Here is a 20,841-nt window from a genome sequence, read left to right as displayed (position 1 = left end):
ATATATATATATATATATTAATAATTGCCAACTTTAATCTTGAATTCCTAAACAACTAATTATTTTGAAACAATTATTTTGAGCTTAAACGGTAGTATTAATTAAGAGAAATGGATGGAGGGAGTATTGCTTCTCTCCATCTTTTTTTCTATCTTCACAAATTCTTGGCTTTGTGAACTAAATCCAAAAATGAAGTTTTGAGGGATAAATTTTTTTTGAGGCTAAAATATCTTCTCACTTTTACATGACCCTTTTCCGTTGTATTGAACCAGTTCTTGACATAAACGGCAAAATTCTCCGAACAGAAAAAACGTATTTTATAATTCCAATAAACGGCGAAAAATACGGTGCCCTTGCTGTCGAAAACATCGACAACGAGACATGTCAACTTCGTGTCCTGCAAAAAAATTACGTCGAACCACATGCCCTTGAATTCATCCCAATTGATAAAAAGAAAGGTGTAATACGTGTGTACGTCGAACGATTTAAATATTGATAAAAGAAAGGTTAATACGTGTCTGCGATTTAAATTGTCTTCCATCGATAATGTGGCAGCTTGAGAAGTATGATTCGAAAAAAGGGAAGTATTTTATTAATGTTGGTCCTAAGAGTACGAGGAATTGGTTCAAAATTGAGAAGTATGGGCAAGGTTATAAGTTCGTTTATTGTCCTCCAGTGTGCAATAACTGCAAAGTAATTTGTAAAGATATTGGAGTTCGTATGGTCAAGGGAGTTAGGCGTTTGGCGCTCAGTGATGTTCCTCTTGTGTTCAACTTTAAGAAGGAAATTCTTATAGGTCGTTGAAATTACTTGAACTAATTTTATTCTACCAAAATAATAGTACTAATGATGATGATAATGAACTTGTCCTTCAAATAATAATGATGTAATAAGAGTGCCGTTTGCTAATATGCAGGCACTTAATTTCCTAATAAACTATGCTTTTTATTTCTTCTTTTTTTGCTAATTATTACATGTATCCACTATTTTTTTTTTTATTTGATTGAACGAAAAAATTTATCATCGATTTTATTACTTATCCAAGTAGTTGCAAAGGCCGGTTTTATTTTCCCAATTTGGTACTAATACAAAATTAAAGTTAATGTTGTGGTACTATGTTGATTGAAAATGTTAAAAAGATCAAGATAGATTTGACTACATGGAGGAAATTCGTCTGTAGAATCTCTAGCTAGAAAGCAATTAGACTTAACAAATAATAAACGGAAAGATCATTAAGTCGGCCAATAGACTTAAAAACAAAAGGAAAATTGAAATGAATGTTGGAGTGTCCTCAGTTCGGTAAATTTGAGAAGTTCAAAGGGCACATTATACTAGCCACAAAGCTTGGATATGGTTTCCCGATGGGAGATCCATGGATCACAGACGGTATCTCCCCATAGCCTTTCGCCTTGATCTGAAAGTGTCCCAACCTCCTTCTCTTTCTTTACCTCCTTCGATGAATCGAGGTTAAGTAAGATGTAGTTATCTATTACTCGTTATGTTAAGTTCATGTAGAGATAAGTGTAAAGATTTTTAAGAACCTCTAATTAATTTGTTCACAGGTTAGAGTACTAGCAGTGGAACGAAATATATAAGTCTGAATAAAGCAGAATATGTACAGATTCTCACAAATCTTAGTTAATTAAAGATTAAGGCGTAATTGATTGGTTGGTTTATTGAACAATACTTCTAATTAGAGGTTCTCTATGCTCATAAATATGGTGGATACATTTGAATAGCAAACCGGTAACACTTAGAAACATTATCTATAAATTTATAATGATATAAAGCAAAGAGAAAAACAAAAATAGCAACCATCCATTGGAATACAACTTGCTGGTTAATTACATCGAGAGAATAGTTTGGACTACGCTTTATTTTTCTGCCTCCATTTGTTTATGACTGTTATGTAAATGATCTTTCAAATCAGACATTGAGGAGAAGGATCACTCATTGTAATGTTTAGATAATGTAAAAAATTAGTGAACTTGCCGCGCTTCGCGCGGATATAAAACATTCTCATTATAATTATAAAACAATTTTTTTCTGACATTCAAATGATTAAAAAGCCAAAAATATGTAGTGAAGAGTTAATTTTGGACTTTTTAATTCTTTCACACCATGTCTGATTTAAAAAGAAATGGAAAAAATAAAGGGGTAATCCATTTATTTATTTATTTGGCATAAAGTATCCCTCCTTTTTCACCTCAATCAAAATGAGTTCAATTCATTAGCTACATGGTATTTGATAAAAATAATTTAAAAAAAAAATCCATTTAAGCAGATTTTGATACTAATTACATCTCTTAATTTCCTGGTCTTAACCTTTGGGATCAAATTAATGTTGTATTAGCACTTCAATTAAAAGCAATCAATATTTTTTATCAAATGAATAATTTCTGAGTAAGTTTTCGATACGTTACTCGTTGACTCAAACATAATTTGCTGCTATTTCACAAAAAAAAAAAGAAAAAAAAAGCAAGCGTCCTTCCCTTTAGGTGATAGGACCAGCAAGAAGAAAATGCTTGTAAACCATAAAATTGTTATAATATTGGCCACGAAACCAAAATATTTTCATAAATCGAAAGAAACGTTCCAAATAAATAAAATTCATTATTGTTTGGTAAAACCTAAACTATTCAAACTCAAATTATTTTTTGAAATCTCCAGCAAAACATTCTAAAAAAATTGTCCAAAATTGAGACAGGGAAATAAATATAAGCTCGTGTTAGCTTTAAATAGCTCTTGCTTCTTATTCTTAAAAATTCCTCTGAATGTTTTTAAAAGGGATCTAATTGATAATATAACAATATATGTGCTCAGTCTGTGAAACAAATACACTTTTGTGTGTTGATTCCAATTTGGTTCTTGCTCCTCGTTCTAATATTGTTTTAGGTTCTTCATTTTCTTCCAATTTCTTCCTTCCCTTTTGTTTTTTCCCTTTCCGTTCTTGTCGCTTCTCCTTACCCATCACCTATCCTTTTCCTCTGATAGTGAGACAAATATATATAGTAAAAATACTCTGTCAACTCATAATGATTCGACTACTGCATGGATGATGTGATAAGTGTGGTAAGTTTTGAAGTAGGCATCAAATAAGAAGCAACTAAAAGATTCTAGTGAAAAAAGATGTATTTTGATGGTGACAAATACATGAACTAAAAATAGTACGTCACCAAGTTCCTTTTGCAATTTTCATAATCTTACACTTGGTAATTTTGACAGAGATCATAATTTAAAGAAATTTAGTCATGCAGTCTGTAAAATGAAGGAATAGCTTGAAAAAGATTTAATTTTTGTAAAATTTCAGATGACAATCTTCTTTTATAAAATTAGATAAAACAATACTTACATAGATGCTGGAAATACATATCAGTGCAAGATGGTGAAAAGGTGTTGTGGAAAGAAGGTTTGCATGTTGCAGCAACCAAATTTTGAAGGAAAAATTAGTCAAGGAACGGAGGTTGATTTAGGGGTTAATAGAAAATTTGAAGGGCATATTTATAAAGTAAGTAATAATCACCATAATAATTAACGATAGTGGTTACTATCAATTATGTGCTGCCATTTGGGAAAAGATGTTATAGTTCTTAAGAAATTAAAGTCAAAGGCAACTATTAACATTTATGTTAAAAAAGGTCAAGGATGACAGAAAAGGATGTTTTCTACTCAACAGGCGTGATTCTAACATAGCAAATAAATACGCATTAGGCAGAATTCAAAAGAAATGAAAGAAAAATGCAAAAAAAAAAAAAAAAAAAAAAAAAAAAAGAGAAAAAAGATAAATGGCTTTCTTGAACATCTAGAGGTGAACAATGAAAACAATATTATCGACAATATCTAAACTTACTATTAGAATTCCCATGTTCTTATTAGCAGGTAAATTGATTTAATCTCATATATAGAAGTTGATCACTGTCACTGGTGTGGCTGCTTCACTATTAGTAGCAACACTTCAAAATTGTCTCAAAACAGTTACTATATCTAAATAGCCTTCTCCCGTTCTAATGGTATTGACTGAACAAACTCCAAGATCCAACATAAACATATTATAGGAAAAAGATCTAACTAAAAGAGCCCTTCAAGTATCTTCCTTTTAATGTAAATAAATAATCAAAATGTTCCACTATTGCTCCGACTAAATTTCGTACTTATGACCTCAATCTAAAGTGAGAACCGAAAGGACACCTTGATCTTATGACCTCAATCTAATGTTCCACTATCCAAGCATTTGCACTTTTACATTCAAGCAGAGATCAAGAAGCTGATTGAACAAATAGATATTTTATATGTGTAAAAGTTTTAATAAATAAAATTATAATAGATATACCCATTTAAGATTAATCAAATCTAACGAAATGGAGGACAAAATAACCAAAAGATGAAAATTTTATTGCTACAAATCAAGTAGAGATCCAGAATATGGCGTAACAATGATACCTTTTTTAAAAAAAAAAAAAAAAGTAGGTTTGACAGAACAGAATAGTGTAGTAGCAAAAAGATTGTCGCACAAAAATTTAAGGATTATGTTTTAAGAATAAATATAAAGCAATTACAGCAAAGACAAAACTACAGCACAAATCATGAAGTAATAATAAAAATACCAAAAAAGAAAAAGAAAACGCATACTTCAGAAGCGTACTTTGGCAGTGTAAGAGCATCCTCGACGTGGCCATTGTAGAGTTATATATTTCTTCTTCTAAAGTTATTAGAAAACCTATAATTTTTTCCCACTTTAGGTATCTGAATACCGGTAGAGAACCTGTACACTCCGATGATCATTATGGAAAACCAATATAATTAAGCGCAATGATGAGAGAGAAGAAATATTTGTACCTTTAGACCTTTCTCAAATCTCACCAATAAACTTCTTCTCCTCGAGTGAAACAGGAATTGAAAATCAACGGTTGTCGGGTTGAATTCTTCTACTCTGTTGATGTCTTCTTTGTATTTGGTGTAATCGGAATTGAAGATGTCAAAATCTTGAGTTGAATCGATTTTAAGAGAATTGTGAAACGATTGCGTTCTCTGTTTTCCTATTACTATGGGGCAGCCGTGCGGTAATTTAACCTATTCTTTCAAATTTAATAATTGAATGTTGATCAGAGGAAAAAGGTGGAGAACCATGGAATTATGAAAATATATCTGTTGATTTATGAGAGTGCCAATGACGAAAGAAAAGGGCAGAGAGGAGAGGAATGGAAGCGAAGGGGTTTTAACAGTTTAGGTTGCCGAAGGGTCGTGTTTTTATGTCGCACCGTTTCTATTTCACGCTTGATAGGAGATTAATTTGTCAAAAAATAGTAAAAAAAGATAAATATGATTCTTGCATTTGGAGAAGCGATCACTCTTTTTTATATATATATATATGATAGATGATATATGATATGATATGATGGCTTCCGAAGCAACCAAAAAAAAAAAAAAATTGGACTTGCAATGGCCACATGGGACATTTGATTTTATAAAAATAGGAAGCGTTTAATGGAACTATTGCAAAGACAAGCCTAACTCTTAAGACTAGAGAGTTTTATAAATGTTTTTTTGAGGTAGACCGTGGGCGTATAGTATAACACTATAATCTATCTAAAAAAACATTTACCACAATAGGTTTTATTTTCGAATTTTAGCCCGTGTACATCAAACAAAGCTCGTAATAATTCTAGCTCAAATTGAAGGCAAAAGGGATTGCAAAATACATGTTTTATTCAGTGACAATGAAAACACCAAGAAGAAATAAAAGCATAGCTTAGGCACTCCTTATTACATCATTGTTCTTTTATAGAACTATCCTTATTACGTCATTGTTCTTTTATAGAACTACTTATTGTCCTTATACTAATTATTATTGTTATTATTTGTTATTTATTCGATCTTAAGGAGTAACTTCCTTTCTGAAGTTGAACACAAGAGGGACATCGCTGAGTGCCAAACGTCTCTGTCCGTTGACCATATAAACGCCAACATCTTTGCAAATGACTTTACAATAACTGCACACTGATGGGCAATAAACAAATTTATAACTTCGTCCATGCTTCTCAATCTTGAACCAATTCCTTATAGTTTGAGGACCAGGATTTCCTTCAACACCACCATCTTTAATAAAATACTTGCCAGTTTTCGAATCGTAATTCTCAAGTTGCCACACAGTGGATTGATCACACTCGTGGGTGCTGAACATCGCGATGTTTAAATCAGTAGACACGCGTATTACGCCTTTCTTAGGGTTCACTGGGAATAATGCCACAGGACTTCCGTGCCCGCCGTATAATTGTTGTACGACACCAAGTTGACATTTCTCATTGCCAGTGCTTTCTAAAGAAATCCCCTCATATTTTCCGTGTTTTACTGGCACTACAAAATATGTTGTGTGTGTTCGGAGAATTTTGCCATTTATATCAAGAACTGGTTCTGGTTCAAGTGAAGGTGCAGAATTTGCGAAGGTGGTAATGACAGAAAGAAGAAGTAATAGCAAAGCCGCCTTCATTTTGCAGTGAAACTGTCAGTCTTTTTTTGTTTTTGTTTTGTGAGGGGGAATATTGTATGGATATTAGGGACATATGCGATTAGTGTTTTATATAAGAAAAATAGCACATTGCATGGATTTTGGTTTAATTAAAACTTGGGGTGACTTGGAAGGTTGACGGTGTTTGACCCCAGATTCATTTGTATTTTCAAAGGATTTTGACCTTTTTCTTTTTTCAATATCCAATGAGCAATTCAACGAGTTCCTAGCTGATTGTTTTGATCGATAATAATTCTATAAGAAACCAGCGGCACAAGAGATGTCAACTTGATGTCATCTAACAGAGATACTACGAATATAGGTCCTTCTGTTTTGCAAATTCTCGTGTTTAAAAGATGTTAGTAACAACTACCTCAGCATCAATTAGCAAGCAGATATATATGCCTGTATTCATAATCTTCACAACACTCACTACAATGTTTCACAGTCAAAGACTAGATGTCATAAAAGTAATGGTTATACAGCCTTATCCAAAACCGCAAAGCCACATTTATAATTCCGTCAAATGTTTTGAATTACTGGTGCAGATCCATCTATTCTTCACCATTTTCAGCATCCTCTTCAGCCATTTTCCTCTTCTTTTCTTCTTCCTCTACAAAAGATCAATGTAATCAAGTCAAGTAGCTGGCACAAAACTAACACACGAAACAGATTACCTCAAAATTAGTAAAATAAACGTGCTTCAATCCTATTTATTTATTAAAAAAGAAGGCCAAAAAATTCAAAACTAGGTAAAAGATCCAGATAAGATTAGAAGCATTCTCGTCAGTTAAAGTTAGATTCTCAAGAGAACTATTTCACAATGTGCCAAAGATGTATTTTCCTTGATCACACTTGGAAAGTACCCTTGCCTCTATGTTACAAGCTGCTTAGTTAGCTTGATCCTATGCAAATCCAACCCATAAAAACATGCTAAGATTGTAGTAGGTCCAAAGCCTTGTCTAACAAGCAAGGATATCTCCAGCCATTCTGCTTCCTGAGAACTATTGATAGGGAACTCAAACCCATCCAATCTATACTCTCTAGAGGAATATTGTCATTAAGTATACACAAGTTCCTCATTTTCACGTTTAACTCTAACCAACTAACAATATGAATCCTCGAAGGTATCCGTATTTTGAGTAACGGGACAATTTGAGTGAACCATGAGAAGTTAGGGTCAAAGGCTATCCCGAAGACCTTCGTGGTTTTAAAGACTTAAGAGAGCAAACAAGTCTTGAAAAACAAGACAACACTTGAAGGAATTTTCCATAATTAGTAAGCATTTTGGGAAAGTTGAAAACAATATGAAAAAAGGAATAAACAAAAGCGAGAAAGTCATGGAAGAACGGAACAGAGAAAGAGCATTGACTACTATAGATAAATAAAATAAACAAAGTACACTATTCGGCCCAACAAATATAAAAAATAAAAACAAATGCTAAAGATTGAAAGGAAGATAGGTCGTTTGTTCAAACGAGTCCAACCTTGTTTTCTTGTGTTATAAATGGTTTATATGTGTTGTTGGATGCAAGCATATGGAGTATCTCAGTCTAAGCTATGTATTAATGTTAATTAGCATGTTTTAGTTGTTGTAGTGTGAAGAAAGAATGAAAATCATCCTCTCACACCTCCTGTAGCCTTGAAGAACAAATTGTCTATTGATTTTTATAAGGAAAAATGTAAGTTTGACTAGAATGATGTTATGTTGATGGGAATTTATGTGAGTTTTATGCAATTTTTACCTTTATGAATATTGCATTGTTAGTATGTGGATTAATGTTGTAAATCATTGGAAGATAAGAATCTCTAGATGGTTTGAGTTGTTTGGAGAATTTTGTGAATTGTTTGTAATCATCTTTGAATGTAAGTACTCCGTAAGTTATTGGAATATTAAAGTTGTTGAATTATGTCAGCCATTAAGGTTAGAATGTAGTTCCTCAGTTTTCGGGGATGCTATTTATGGGGAAATCTTTATCACCAAAATTGTTATAGAACAATATTGGTTAAGCTTGGAAATTGTAAGTCTCATGAATAAATTTCGTCAATGTGACCATTCGCGCATTTTTGGCGAAACGGGAAGTCTAGGCGTAAGGGGCATATAAGGTATATTCTTTTCTTGGCACGTCGTATGATCTTTGATACGAGCTAGAGGGCGACTTACTCCTCAACGTCCTCCTCCATTTTCATTAAGTAGAATTGAAGTGAAAATTGTGCGAATAGTTATTGTTTGAACTCTAGGACTTGTGTAAGTGAAATCCGAATACCTTAGAGTCTTTATGAACGACGTTATGAAGTTCAATATATGTAATTTATATACGCCACCTCATTTTTAAGGCCCACTCAAGTTATTTCTTATTAATCGTTTGAACTACTTTTGAATTAAAAATTAAGAGACATTTTAAATCCAACTTTACGATACAAAATAAAAATAAAAATTAGTACAAAACTCCGATCTGCGAAAGACTCTCGTCAATCGTTGTTATATGTCATCATCCGAACAACATACACCAAGGCACCTCACCTTGTATTTGTCGCGTCAATTCATCCATCACCAAGGGGAATAGAAACGGGGTAAGAGCTGATTCTGATGCAACCCCATCAGAATCCTAGGCAAATCCAACCCATAAAAACATGCTAAGATTGTAGTAGGTCCAAAGCCTTGTCTAACAAGCAAGGATATCTCCATCCTATAAATAAACGTTCCGGAACATGATAGGGAACTCAAACCCATCCAATCTATACTCTCTAGAGGAATATTGTCATTAAGTATACACCTCCAGTGTTCACAAGTTCCTCATTTTCAAGTTTAACTCTAACCAACTACGCCTTAGTCCCAAACAAGTTGGGGCTGACAATATGAATCCTCACGGTTCATGACGCTCCATTTAAACTCATCGCAATCCAATTTAATACAAAATAAAAATAAAAAAGCACTAGAAGTTCTGTATATTTTCTACCAGCATACAGATATCTAACAAAACTAAAACACTAGCAGAAACATAACAAAGCAACAAGCAAACTGGGCATTGTGGGTAAATTCTCTTAATCATATTCAAGACCTAAGGTGCAAGATGTGTGAGACCTACAACAATAGCCTTTCAAAGGCTATTTTCCAGTGGGAAGACTAGACCAGCTGCATTGGTTGATTAGACTTTCATATGCACGAAGATGATTTTACTATGCTTTTCTTTTGTACGAAGATGATTTTAATATTCTTGTCTTTAGCACGATTTTGGCAATGTGTAATGCACAAATAAGGGTCTTCTGATATACAGAGGATTTAAATACCGAAAAACGGAGAGTGGTCCAGAATTATTTGGATAGACAATGTTAAGGCCATATTGGCTTCATATGGCATCTCTAAAGTCAATAGTGTCTCCAACTGGACATGCACTCTCATTTGATACACCTAAAGCACTTCAATCAGGATCAAATCTTGCTAGGATTTAGTTACAAAGTTGACTTGCTCAGCAAATTGCCTAAAAGGGTATCGATTGGCAGACGTGGAGTACAAAATCAATCCCACAATAACAAAGTGATGCATTAATTATTAAGAAAACATTATGAATAAGAAATTAGCATACGAGGACTATCAATAACAAAGTGATACATTAATTCTTTTGTTTAAAAGAATACTTTTTGTGTTTATAGTTACATTTTCTTGCATCGAAGCTGGATTTTTTGGAACCCTTGCAGCTATGGAAGCATTATATCCAGCTTCCATTTTTTACTGGCTTACTACCAGGTTGGTGCTAAGTTATTATTAATAAATTACCTGTACTTATCAAAAATGTTGGTTATATTTTCTTGCATTACAATTGTACTTATTTATTTTTTTCCATTAGCACTTTTGTTTGCTAAAGGCAACTCTGTAATTGTGCTTTTGCTTAAAGTTCCAACAGACTTGCACTTTTGTGCACTGCTTGAATTTGACTACTCTGTTTGGGGATAACATGGTTCAAAAGGTGCTGATAAACCTGAGAAGAACATAGATTAATACACTTATAAATGCAAAAAATGAGATTCCATCTATGTAGAAACTAAAATTTCCTAAAACAACTAGGATAAGATTAGAAAGGTCAACCAGGCTTAGAAGAGAAGGGCTCCAAAGGAGAGTAAGAGGGACCAAAGATGTAGCCTATTGTCAGGGTTCAGGAGCCCAAAACGCTGACATAATAGACACTGACAGAAAATAGCTGACCACAATGGAGGTAAATCAAAAAGAGGTTCAACACAGAAGTGTCATCAATAAAGCAGGAATCCATAGTGACCAGCATCGAAGGAGCCAAACAAATCGGAAATAAGGAGCAACCATATGCAGCTGTAGCTAGGGACGTTAAAAGATTATTAAAAACTGACCAAACCTATCGACCGGACTTACTTGAACCGATGGTTAGATTTCAGGATAAGCTTATAACACACCAGATAATTAGGATATGATTAATTTTTTTTATATATATTTAAAAAAAAAAGAAAAAAGGAACTGGCCTACTAAGTACTACTCCCTTCGGGTGTTTGACTGAACATGGAATTTAAGAAAGAAAAGACAGACTTTTGATACATAACCTGACTATATATTGTATCAAAAGTATTCTTAGAACTTGTGGTCATTAATATATCATGACACTCCTATGGCTATAAGAGCGTGTCTCTCCTTTTTTTTTTTTTGGGGGACAAGATAAAGGATTTTATTTGATAACTAGTACCAACAAAGTACATGCCATTCTTATTCCTTATCTATTAGTGTATGTAATGTTTCACTTTACTAATTAGCCCTTCATCACGGTTTTTGCATTTTTGCTTTGAAGAAAACTAGTCAGAAAGCTGTTTCAAAAACAAAAAACAAAAAAACAAAAAAAAAAAAAACAAAACTAATCAGAAACTTGACCTTAACATGAAATGGAGTTGATATAGAGTATTTCTGTAGCTGACTTAAACTAGTTCGGGATTGAGTGGTGGTGTTGTTGTTCAACCTAAAAAGGGAACCATCTTGCACATCCATATTTATCCATACAAAAGTAAAGAGGCAATCACTAACCTTCTTCCCCCTAAAATGAAAAGGTGAGTGTAATCACTTTCACGAGACCAGACCAGATGAAGATGGCAGGGCAGAAAACAACATTAAGAGTTTACTTCAAAACAATTTCACAGATCAGTTTTCTAAACTCACAAAGTAGCATTGAAGTGGTGCAACCAATTTTATCTACCTTCATGAGGTGCAATTAAAAGCCTCCTTAAGCAAAGTCCAAACTACTGCAAGTCAACCTACTGCAGGTGATATTACAAATTGGTCCACTCATGAAAGCTTTTTATGAAGGAAAAATTATCTTGGAGTAACTATTTGTTTCATCAGATGTTCTAACACTTCCTTACAGCAGAAGTACAGGGAACAATCTCAGCTAAAACTTACTTCAAGAGACATATCAAAAGGTAATCCCGTGGTTTTTCTTTTTCTATTTCCATTACTTTTAACAAGCTATGGAACAAGACCATTACATACTTGAGAGTCAAATAACAACAAACACATTATAAACAGAAAACAGAAATAACTTACCCATAAGTTGAGCGAGTGCCTTCATGGTGCGTTTCTCAAGCTTGTCAAGTTTCTTTTGCACATCCCTTCGCAGGTCCCAGTTTGGCTTCTTGGGGACGATATTTAAAAACGGATCCTGGTAAAATATAACCAAAGAAAAGTCATGACAATGAACACAACTAATACAAATCCAAAATGACGAAGAAAACGAAATTCAAGGAAATAAATAATGTAATCACTCAAGCACCTCTTTCTTCTCTTCGGGTGGAGGTAGAGTGGCCATAGGGTCTTCGAACTTTGGGAGTGCTGGTGGAGCGACTTTGCCTTCTTGAAGCTGTTTGTCATGTGGCAGGTAATTCCGGAACTTCATTTGGACATCACTGAAATATATATCAATAAATCAATACTATGCCAAACTAGTCCAGTTCAGTCATCTAGTAAACTGCGTGTATGAAAAGACAGCTACTTGTTAGGAGTCAGTTTTGGCTTGCCTCTTTCCTCTTATTAGTCAGCTGGTTTAATATCTTTTACCTGGCTGCTTGTCTGTCACCCCTATCTCTAAAATAGCTTATGCACTGCACTTTTTACCACTAAATAGGAAGCCACGAGGGACTTGAAAACTCTCTATTCTGCTCTATTCGGATTTTTTTTTTTAATTACGTCAGGGGAGGGGGAAACAAATCAATAAACAACTGAGGGGGAGCCAGGATTTGAAGCTTATGGGTTTGGAATTTTAAGCTTATGGGTTTGGTATTTTAGCCCTTTTAACTATCTGGGTTCTAACTGAACATACTCAATGAATTTCTTAAGACAAATACATGGTATGGACCAAAGTTATTGCGTTCGTCTGAACCAGAAAGTTATAGTTTAAACCTTCCACCCAGAGGCGATTATATGTCGAATTTGGGGCACAAGAACCCATGGTCTCTATGTAAAACTAGGTAGCTTATGTATATATTTTCTAAAATTAGTATGATATTATTTATCAGCACTCATGCTACAAGAAGGCTAAATGGTGTACTTGGTTGAAGGTTGAATTATTTACCTAGAGGACTAGCAATCAATTCCCACATAATACATTTTTTCCTTCCTTTTTTTAGTGGTGCACCCATATTCTAAAACTACTAGATTCGCCTTTGTAACGAACCTTCCACCTCAACTATGTAAGGAACGGAACTCAGTCCTCAACCCCTATTCGGGCCCTATTTCATTCCAATACTAAAGGATTTGTCTTTTACGGAAAATACACATTCAAAAAACTTGAGCAAGGATTGTAAAGCTACAATGCTTCAAATAAACTTTTAAAAAGAAGGGGGATAAAAAAGTAAATTGGTAGTGCATACTTTTGGTCTTCATCGTCTTGGTTAGTGTTGCTGTTGTTATTATCATCATCATCATTGTCAGGGGTTTGAAGAAGTTCTTGAGCTTCTCTGAGGGCTCTCAGCCTCTCCCTACGGGCCACTGCCACCGCCTCTATGGCGTTTTCCTCCTCCGTCGACATTCAAAGTTCCAACTCAAAATCGAATGCTTGCTCTTTCGAAACTGTGATTTACGGAAAGTATAAGAGACGGAAAAGTAGAAGACACAACATTCATTCAGCAGCTTGGTCCTATTTATATGTATTTTTAGTTGTAAATTTTAGGGGAACAGGGTCAAAAATATACCTCTCCTCTTAATTATATTGGGATTATTTATATTGGGATTAGTTATTTTGATATTATTTTTTTATTGATTATTTGATTTAAAGTGAAAAAAATTTTAATTAACTATAAAAAATATATATATAATTTTTGGCTATTTTTATCGTTTTAAAAAATTATATTCCACCCTCCGATAGCTATAAGTTATCCCGCATTATTTTTTGCATAACTTATTATAATAACCAAACAAAAGATAAATCCGTACTAAATTTTTATTCCATCACTATTTTTGTATCCATTAAAACACCCCTAAAGTATTTTAAATACACGTCTTAACAAAAGTCAAAGATAATGGCCATCTAAATAAAAAATCCATATGGGCATGTTTTCGTGATAGTGACTCATTTAGACTCTAAAAGTTTTCGATACATTTTTTTTTAATTGGGTCGAAAGGTTTTAAAAAAATGTTATTTTGACGAATTTGGGAATTTCCCAATTTAGGGATATATTTAAAAACTTTACACGATTTTAATATATTTTTGAAAACTACGTATATATACGTTAAGGAGAAATATTTGGAAACGGAATTTAAGTTTTCCTTATTTACAAAACATAACGATATATATTACAAATGGAACATACATTTTCTATATATATTTTTCTTTTTTATTTTTTTTTCCGAAAAATATATATATTTTTTATAAAAAAAATAATTTTTATATATATTTTTTTAAATATTAATTTATTTATTTTTGCCTTTAAAAAATTTCATATTTTCAGAAAAAAAAAATTTATGTCAAGTGATAAATTTTTAATATAATTTTTATATCAAAAATTTTGCCGAAAACTTTAGCCTTGAATTTGAAAATTGTTCTGCTACGAGTTGTATTAATTCCTTAAACCTAATATGAAATTTATATACAAACAATGAGCTTTCTATTGATTGAAAGGAAAGATATACACATTTATTTTCTCATGCATAAAATTTTAAACATAATGTTTAAGCCTTGATCAAGATATACACATTTTTACGTTTTTATTAAAACAAACAAACTGCCGAGTTTTTTTAGCCTTGAGCAAGATATACACATTTCATGGAAAAAAGCGATTATTTTAAGTTTTGCCTGTTTTATCAAAGTTATATACAAAATTGTATTAATTTTATAGAACATCATGAACTTTATACCCTTTTTTGGAATCCTTACATACGAGCAAGATACAAATTTCATATTGTTTTCGTACACACAATTTTGAGCGGATTTTTAAGCCTTAGAGATATACACATTTCATACATTTTTCATCCTAAATTTTCCTTTAAGGAAAAAAAAATTATCAATACAACTTTCATACAGTTTTTGAGCAAAAAAAAAAATATTAATTTTTAAAAAAAATAAAAAAAAATTAAATTTTTTTTTTTTTTTTAAAATAAAAAAATAATTTTTAAAAAAATGATTTTTAAAAAATAAAAAATAATTTAAAAATATTTTATTTTTTTAAATATAAAGCTTGTTTTGTATAGGATTTGTAATTTATGTTTTGTAAATATAAAAGCTATGACGTTTCGTAAAATATTTTCCTTAAGATATATATAGCCATTGGAAGACCTATTTTTTACCCAAATTGTGTAATAGAGGATATTTTTAGCCCTTTTCCCAAAGTAAAGGGGCATTTTTTACCCCCTTCCCAAAATTTTAATCCCAAAGCCCAATCCGAATAATACAGAAAATACTTAAAACCAAAGTGATTTAATTTGTAAAAAATTAAAGTGAAAGTAAATTTTAATTAACTATAATAAAAGATATAAAATTATTTTAAGAAAGAGTTAATGTGTCAAAAACAAGCTCAAGGATAATTTTTTCGCGAGTTTTACTCTCCGACTATCCGTTGTTTTTGAAAGTCGTTTGTATTAAAAACACACCTCGAGCCAACAATCAGGTGTTCGCTTTTTCTATCTAAAATATGACCATCTACTCAACTAGGCATGTTTTATGATAGTTCAAGTAGGAAAAAGATACAACTATTAATTGGGTACTCAACTAGGCATGTTTTTATTTTTACTAAGAATATAACCAAACTGCCGAGTTTTTTTTACCCTATACAATAAGTTGGAAATAAAAAGGGGAAATTTTGCCTGTTTTAGAAAGTGGGAAAAAATTGCTAGAACATCACAAACTTTTTACCCTTTTTTTTGGTATCCTTAGAGAATTACATTTGCAGACTTCGTTCGTGTGTTTGGCAATTCTTGTAGACATCAATCACTTTGAAAAGTTGTCCATCCAAAGTTTCTTCCTTATAATGAAAAAAAATTATCAATAGCAAACTCCACTTCTATGAACAAAAGTTCAAATTGTTCTCTCAAAACAACAGAAGATAGCAAATGAGTTCATACACTATACTACAACATCAAAATTTCTGGCAGTTCACTGTGATTGGCTGTTTCCACATCGCGGTAATAGAAAGCGTGAAATAATTTCAACTAGTTGCCAGCCATTGGAAAACTTTCTACTTAGGCATGTGTATGAATGCGCAAACAAGTCCCATTTTTCATCAGATCAAAAGCCGTGTTTATGTCCTCAAAGGGCAGATTATGTGTGATCAAGTCATCTATCTCGATTTCCTGCAAGCAAAACCTCACAATGGCTTAATATTGAAATCGTTTGGAGTAAATAAACACGACGTTTTAAGGTTCATCAAGTTGCAAAAACAGTGTAACAGTCTACCTTCTTTAGGTACATATCAACTAATGAAGGAATTTCAGACTTAGGTTTCCATCCTCCAAATAAGGATCCTGTCAATGTTCTACCGGTAAGAAGAAGTCCATAATGAGCTGTTACCTCCGGCTTCAGTTTGGGCACTCCAAGAGTGACAGTCAAGCCCCATCCCTAATACAAATAGGAGAAAACAGAAAATTAGGGGTATAAATAAGAGAGATGTGTTTCTGAGAATACCGAAGAGTACTGAAATGGGGTCTTAATACTTACATCACAACAAGATTGCAAAGCAGTGGTTATCATTCCTGTATCTCCTATGCATTCAAATGAATAGTCTGCACCTCCATCAGTTATGCGTTTTATAACCTGGAACAAAAAAGTATATGGAGTTTATGAAAAGAGAACATAGTCTGTGCATGAATAGAACTAGTCCATTTGTATGCTATTTACAAAGTAAACTGCAAATTTATCCAGTATAAGAAGAGTAAAATTGAGGTGAGATTAGACCGCATTAAAGTGCATAAATTGAGACAATTCAAACATAAGTTCAATGGTCTAGGTGAATGGTATGATAGACGAAGATATAAAACATAAGATTAAAATATGATGTTGAAATTGAGGATCACTACATAAGTGTTATGCAATGCGAAAGTACATATGAAAGTGAGAGACAAGTTTTATAGAATATCTGTACGTAAGCCCAGTGATTTATACAAGAGTGAATGTTGAGTCTCTAATGCCCAACCCTCCATAAGATGAGCATTTTACAAAGCGGATGTTTATATGGATATGTGGTCATACAAGAAAACCTATAGTATTAGATAATCCCCTAATTATTGCATATTGCAACGAAACAGATCAAAATACAGCAAAATGGATATTGAAAATTCATATAGCCGATCCAACTAGCATGATACTGAGACGTAGCAGTTGTTGTAATGCTCATGTGTTGTTTTAGACAGCTAACATGATTGGCAAGACTGATGACTAATTAGGTGGGAGAGAAAAATGAAACTAATTTACAAGATTTGTTGTATATTTCATGAAATATAAAACACCTGTGGAATGGGTTCATCAGTATCATTTGGGTTCAAAAAGTCCGTCACTCCAAAAGCCTTTGCTGCACCATAATGGAAGAACAACAATAAGTTAGGGAAACTTTTCAACTGTACGTTCAAGGATAACTTTTCAACTGTTATCAAAAGTCTTATCACGTGAAACCTTTTTCATATTTATCTTGCATCGTATCAACACCAATAATTTGAGATGCTCCCCGCATTTTAGCACCTTGTGCAACCTATTAACACAGTATCTAAGCATCTTATTAATTATCATTGTCAAGTTTTTCCAGGAAAACAGTTAGCCCATATTATGTTAGCTGTTCAGTTTGGATCAATGCACTCACACAAAGCCCTACAGTCCCCAGACCAAAAATGACCACTTTTGATCCTTCAGAGATATTTGCAACCTTCCAAGCAGCACCTAGACCTGATAATTGCATTTCAATTGTGAAGGCTCCACATTATGGCTAGTTTCTAAGCTATACAAAGATAAATAGGTTAAGAATGAAAGAAACATCTAATAGCTGAAGGAGATTTAACCATTTGAAGAAAACATTTCAAATGAAAGAATGTCTACGATGCCATCAAGTATGCTAGAGTACTATCATCTTTCAGCTCAAAAGAATCCTCTTCCATGTGAAAAGGTTTATCATTTTACAGTTTAGTAAAATGATACATATATGACTATGGTGAATTTTTCTTTTTTTGATCAGGTAAAATTTTTCATTGGCCAGTATACAAGTGGTATACCAAAAAAAGAGAAACCTACAAAATATGTTTCTCTCCAAAAGACACCCAATCCTCTATACAAACATGAACTACGTGGGTGCACCAAAAGAAAGTAAGGGATCGGAGACTACTCAAATGAGTAAAGCTCATCTCCACCCCTTCAAAAGCTCTCCTATTTCTCTCCTTCCAAATGACCTACATTAAAGCAAGAGGAGTAACATTCCAAGCTCTCCTATAGTTCTATATGACAAGGGCGAATATATAACAAGCATAAAATTGAGGAAACCATTTAGATAAAAAAAGTTGCCGAACCTCATCATCAGTTCAAGAGTCTTTAACAATAAAGAATCTTAAAATCACATCTTTTTCCCAAACAGAGAAACATCTGTGTCTTGAAATCATAAATTTCAACAGTAGTAGTAAAGAAGTAAAGTGATTTAATTAAACAGTACTCCACAAATTACCTGCTGCAGCTCCACAACTGAGGAGGCAGATTTTATCCAAAGGCGCAATTGGAGTGACCTTGACCGCGCAACCAGAGTGTACAACCGTATATTCACTAAAACTTGAAACTGCACAATAATGATAAATCGGCTTCCCTTTTATAGAGAACCGCGTCTTCTGATCACTATGCATAACACCTTTTCGTTCCAATCCAAGAACTTGGCAAATGTTGCTTTTGCCTGAGGTACAGTGTCTGCAACTCATGCATTCCCCAGTAAACAAGGTAAGCACATGGTCTCCTTCTACAAATTCAGTCACTCCTTGCCCAACACTCTCAACAATCCTGCAAAATTAGTAACAAGAATGAAGCTTGATTCCCTGTTCAGAAATGAGAAAATATTGAGTCGGTCAACATGTTTGGGACTGAGGCGTAGTTGTTGTGTTTGATAACTTCCTATTAGCAGCAGCATACATGTTTAAATTAAAGACCCAAAGCATTATCTTTCAAGTAGAAGGAAGAGGTAATAGAACTGACCCTGATGCTTCATGACCAAATATCCGTGGATATATAGAAGCCTGAGCCTGGAAAAGAATAAGAATTTCATAATTGGCGTGAATATTTGAAGGTCTAAGAAAGTAATTCTGGTAGATTCCTCAAAATAAAACTAGTCAAAATGAGAAAAAAGACGAGATAAAGGAACAAAAAGGGGCCACGATTGAGCCTTTTGTACTGTTTCATATGTCCTCATCTACCCTCCACCCTGTAAAATGTCCAAGGTTTTACTTTGGAGAACCCAAAATGAGATTAGATAAAACTGCAATATCATAAAACTTGCTGGTTTTTATGCTTAAAAAACCATATATCTCTGAAAAAAGAAGCCCCTCTCCAATTGGTCCAAGATTGCACACTTTGAGCACCTAATAATTCAATGTTGCATTTGTAAAAATGATTCCTCTTTATTATGATCAGCAAATTTTGAAATTTCAGTAGCCATTAGTTCCTCCTATGTACATAAAACAACAGCTTAACACAGTTCCAATCCAGCATTTTTCTTTTGACATTTAAGTGACACCTAGTATATGCACAGCTAAAATTTCTACCCCAAAAGGAAAAAAATAAAGAAGATGAAGTAAAGATCAAACCTGTGACGACCAAGCAGTGACATCGCTACGACAGAGAGACGTACAGACAACCTTAACACGAATCTCCATTGGCTGAGGTGGACTCAGTTCCACCTCTTCTATCACCATTGGTTCTCCTGGTCCCCATGCCACAGCAGCTGAATGAATACACACAAATAAATGGGTTCATTCAAAATCAGATTCTTGATTAGGAAAGAAGAAATGAAAAAGCAAATAAAGGGCATTGAAAATGGACAAAAATACAACCTTTGCAGGTGATGACACCTGGCTGTTTGTTTTGCACTGAATCAGTAAGTGACATTTTCTTTGAAAATCCCAACTTGTACTGAAATGACTCAATCCCTTAGCCCTTTTGATTAATGCAATGAGCAAATGAAAGATTTGGACTTAGTTTTTGTGTTGTGAGACTTGAAAGGAGAAAGAGTAGAGGTGAAGGAGGGGGGAGTAGGTGGGTGGGTAGGTAATGAATCAAAAACTGGTTTCTATTTTTTTTTTTATGTGAATTTATATTCTTCAGAGAAGTTAGGTACTGTACTTTGGGTTGGTTAGGTCTCTCCACCTCCTGACCATCTCCAAATGCACTATTTGAGGCGAGTCTTGAATTTTTCGGTAAAATAGTCAAATTATTATAATTTTTTAATTGAATAAAATATAGTTCTAATTGTAGAAAATTCGCTGCTTGATTCCTATTAATTTAGAACTCAGGCATAAATATTAATTTAGAATTCAGGCATAATTTAATGGAGTTTGAGTTTTGGCTTAACATTATCATTTCTTGTTACTAGGACAAGTAGTTTGAAAAGAAGAGTCACAAGATTTCCCTTTGACATTATTAACTTCTAAGAAGAGAAGCGAAGTGCACTTGGAGCCTGGAGGTAAGATTTTCTAGAGATGTGGTTGGATGGATAAAATTCTCTCACTTTTAATCAAAAATTTCAATTCGAGCTCGAGTCCTGAAAAAGGAAAAAATTCTTAGTGGAGAGGATGCTTACTCCTTAAATGGATCCTACATGACGCATATATGGATTAATCGAGTCAATTCAAATACCAAATGATTAAACCAAAAAATAAA

General features: G+C 33.3%; 4 protein-coding genes and 1 long non-coding RNA gene across 7 annotated transcripts; 1 reads left to right on the top strand and 4 right to left on the bottom strand.

Annotated features, from left to right (window-relative positions):
- Positions 1–244: 244 nt before the first annotated feature.
- LOC132053976 (kunitz trypsin inhibitor 5-like) lies at positions 245–955 on the top strand. The gene is made up of 2 exons (XM_059446061.1): positions 245–471; positions 507–955. Exons 1-2 carry the CDS (start codon positions 245–247, stop codon positions 802–804), a joined length of 525 nt encoding a protein of 174 aa, XP_059302044.1. The 3' UTR covers positions 805–955.
- Positions 956–2,591: 1,636 nt separating this feature from the next.
- LOC132052499 (uncharacterized) lies at positions 2,592–5,293 on the bottom strand. 2 transcript variants are annotated; one of them, XR_009413996.1, is made up of 2 exons: positions 4,630–5,293; positions 2,592–2,987 (listed from the first exon to the last, which is right to left on the bottom strand). It is a non-coding gene; the product is annotated as an uncharacterized LOC132052499 (long non-coding RNA). The 2 variants fall into 2 exon arrangements; XR_009413997.1 differs by having other exon boundaries at positions 4,643–5,293.
- A 393-nt stretch (positions 5,294–5,686) lies between these two features.
- Positions 5,687–6,561, bottom strand: LOC132052497 (miraculin-like). Its single transcript, XM_059444066.1, has one exon. The coding sequence runs from the start codon at positions 6,485–6,487 to the stop codon at positions 5,876–5,878; it is 612 nt and encodes a 203-aa protein (XP_059300049.1). The 5' UTR covers positions 6,488–6,561; the 3' UTR covers positions 5,687–5,875.
- A 318-nt stretch (positions 6,562–6,879) lies between these two features.
- On the bottom strand, positions 6,880–13,574 carry LOC132052498 (uncharacterized). The gene is made up of 4 exons (XM_059444067.1): positions 13,385–13,574; positions 12,289–12,421; positions 12,063–12,177; positions 6,880–7,118 (listed from the first exon to the last, which is right to left on the bottom strand). Exons 1-4 carry the CDS (start codon positions 13,540–13,542, stop codon positions 7,060–7,062), a joined length of 465 nt encoding a protein of 154 aa, XP_059300050.1. The 5' UTR covers positions 13,543–13,574; the 3' UTR covers positions 6,880–7,059.
- A 2,413-nt stretch (positions 13,575–15,987) lies between these two features.
- LOC132052496 (alcohol dehydrogenase-like 6) lies at positions 15,988–20,310 on the bottom strand. Of its 2 annotated transcripts, none has more exons than XR_009413995.1 (10): positions 20,016–20,310; positions 19,770–19,906; positions 19,162–19,208; positions 18,647–18,969; positions 17,798–17,880; positions 17,614–17,689; positions 17,451–17,512; positions 16,659–16,758; positions 16,402–16,563; positions 15,988–16,298 (listed from the first exon to the last, which is right to left on the bottom strand). XR_009413995.1 is itself a non-coding variant. In XM_059444065.1 (10 exons), exons 1-10 carry the CDS (start codon positions 20,068–20,070, stop codon positions 16,188–16,190), a joined length of 1,152 nt encoding a protein of 383 aa, XP_059300048.1. In that variant the 5' UTR covers positions 20,071–20,310; the 3' UTR covers positions 15,988–16,187. The 2 variants fall into 2 exon arrangements, 1 of the variants encoding a protein (XP_059300048.1); XM_059444065.1 differs by having other exon boundaries at positions 16,663–16,758.
- Between the last annotated feature and the right edge of the window lie 531 nt (positions 20,311–20,841).

The sequence above is a fragment of the Lycium ferocissimum genome, chromosome 4 (genome assembly GCF_029784015.1).
Source record: "Lycium ferocissimum isolate CSIRO_LF1 chromosome 4, AGI_CSIRO_Lferr_CH_V1, whole genome shotgun sequence".
NCBI classification, from domain to species: domain Eukaryota; kingdom Viridiplantae; phylum Streptophyta; class Magnoliopsida; order Solanales; family Solanaceae; genus Lycium; species Lycium ferocissimum.
The sequence above is the reverse complement of the archived record's forward strand: the minus strand, read 5'-3'. Positions and strand labels throughout refer to the sequence as shown.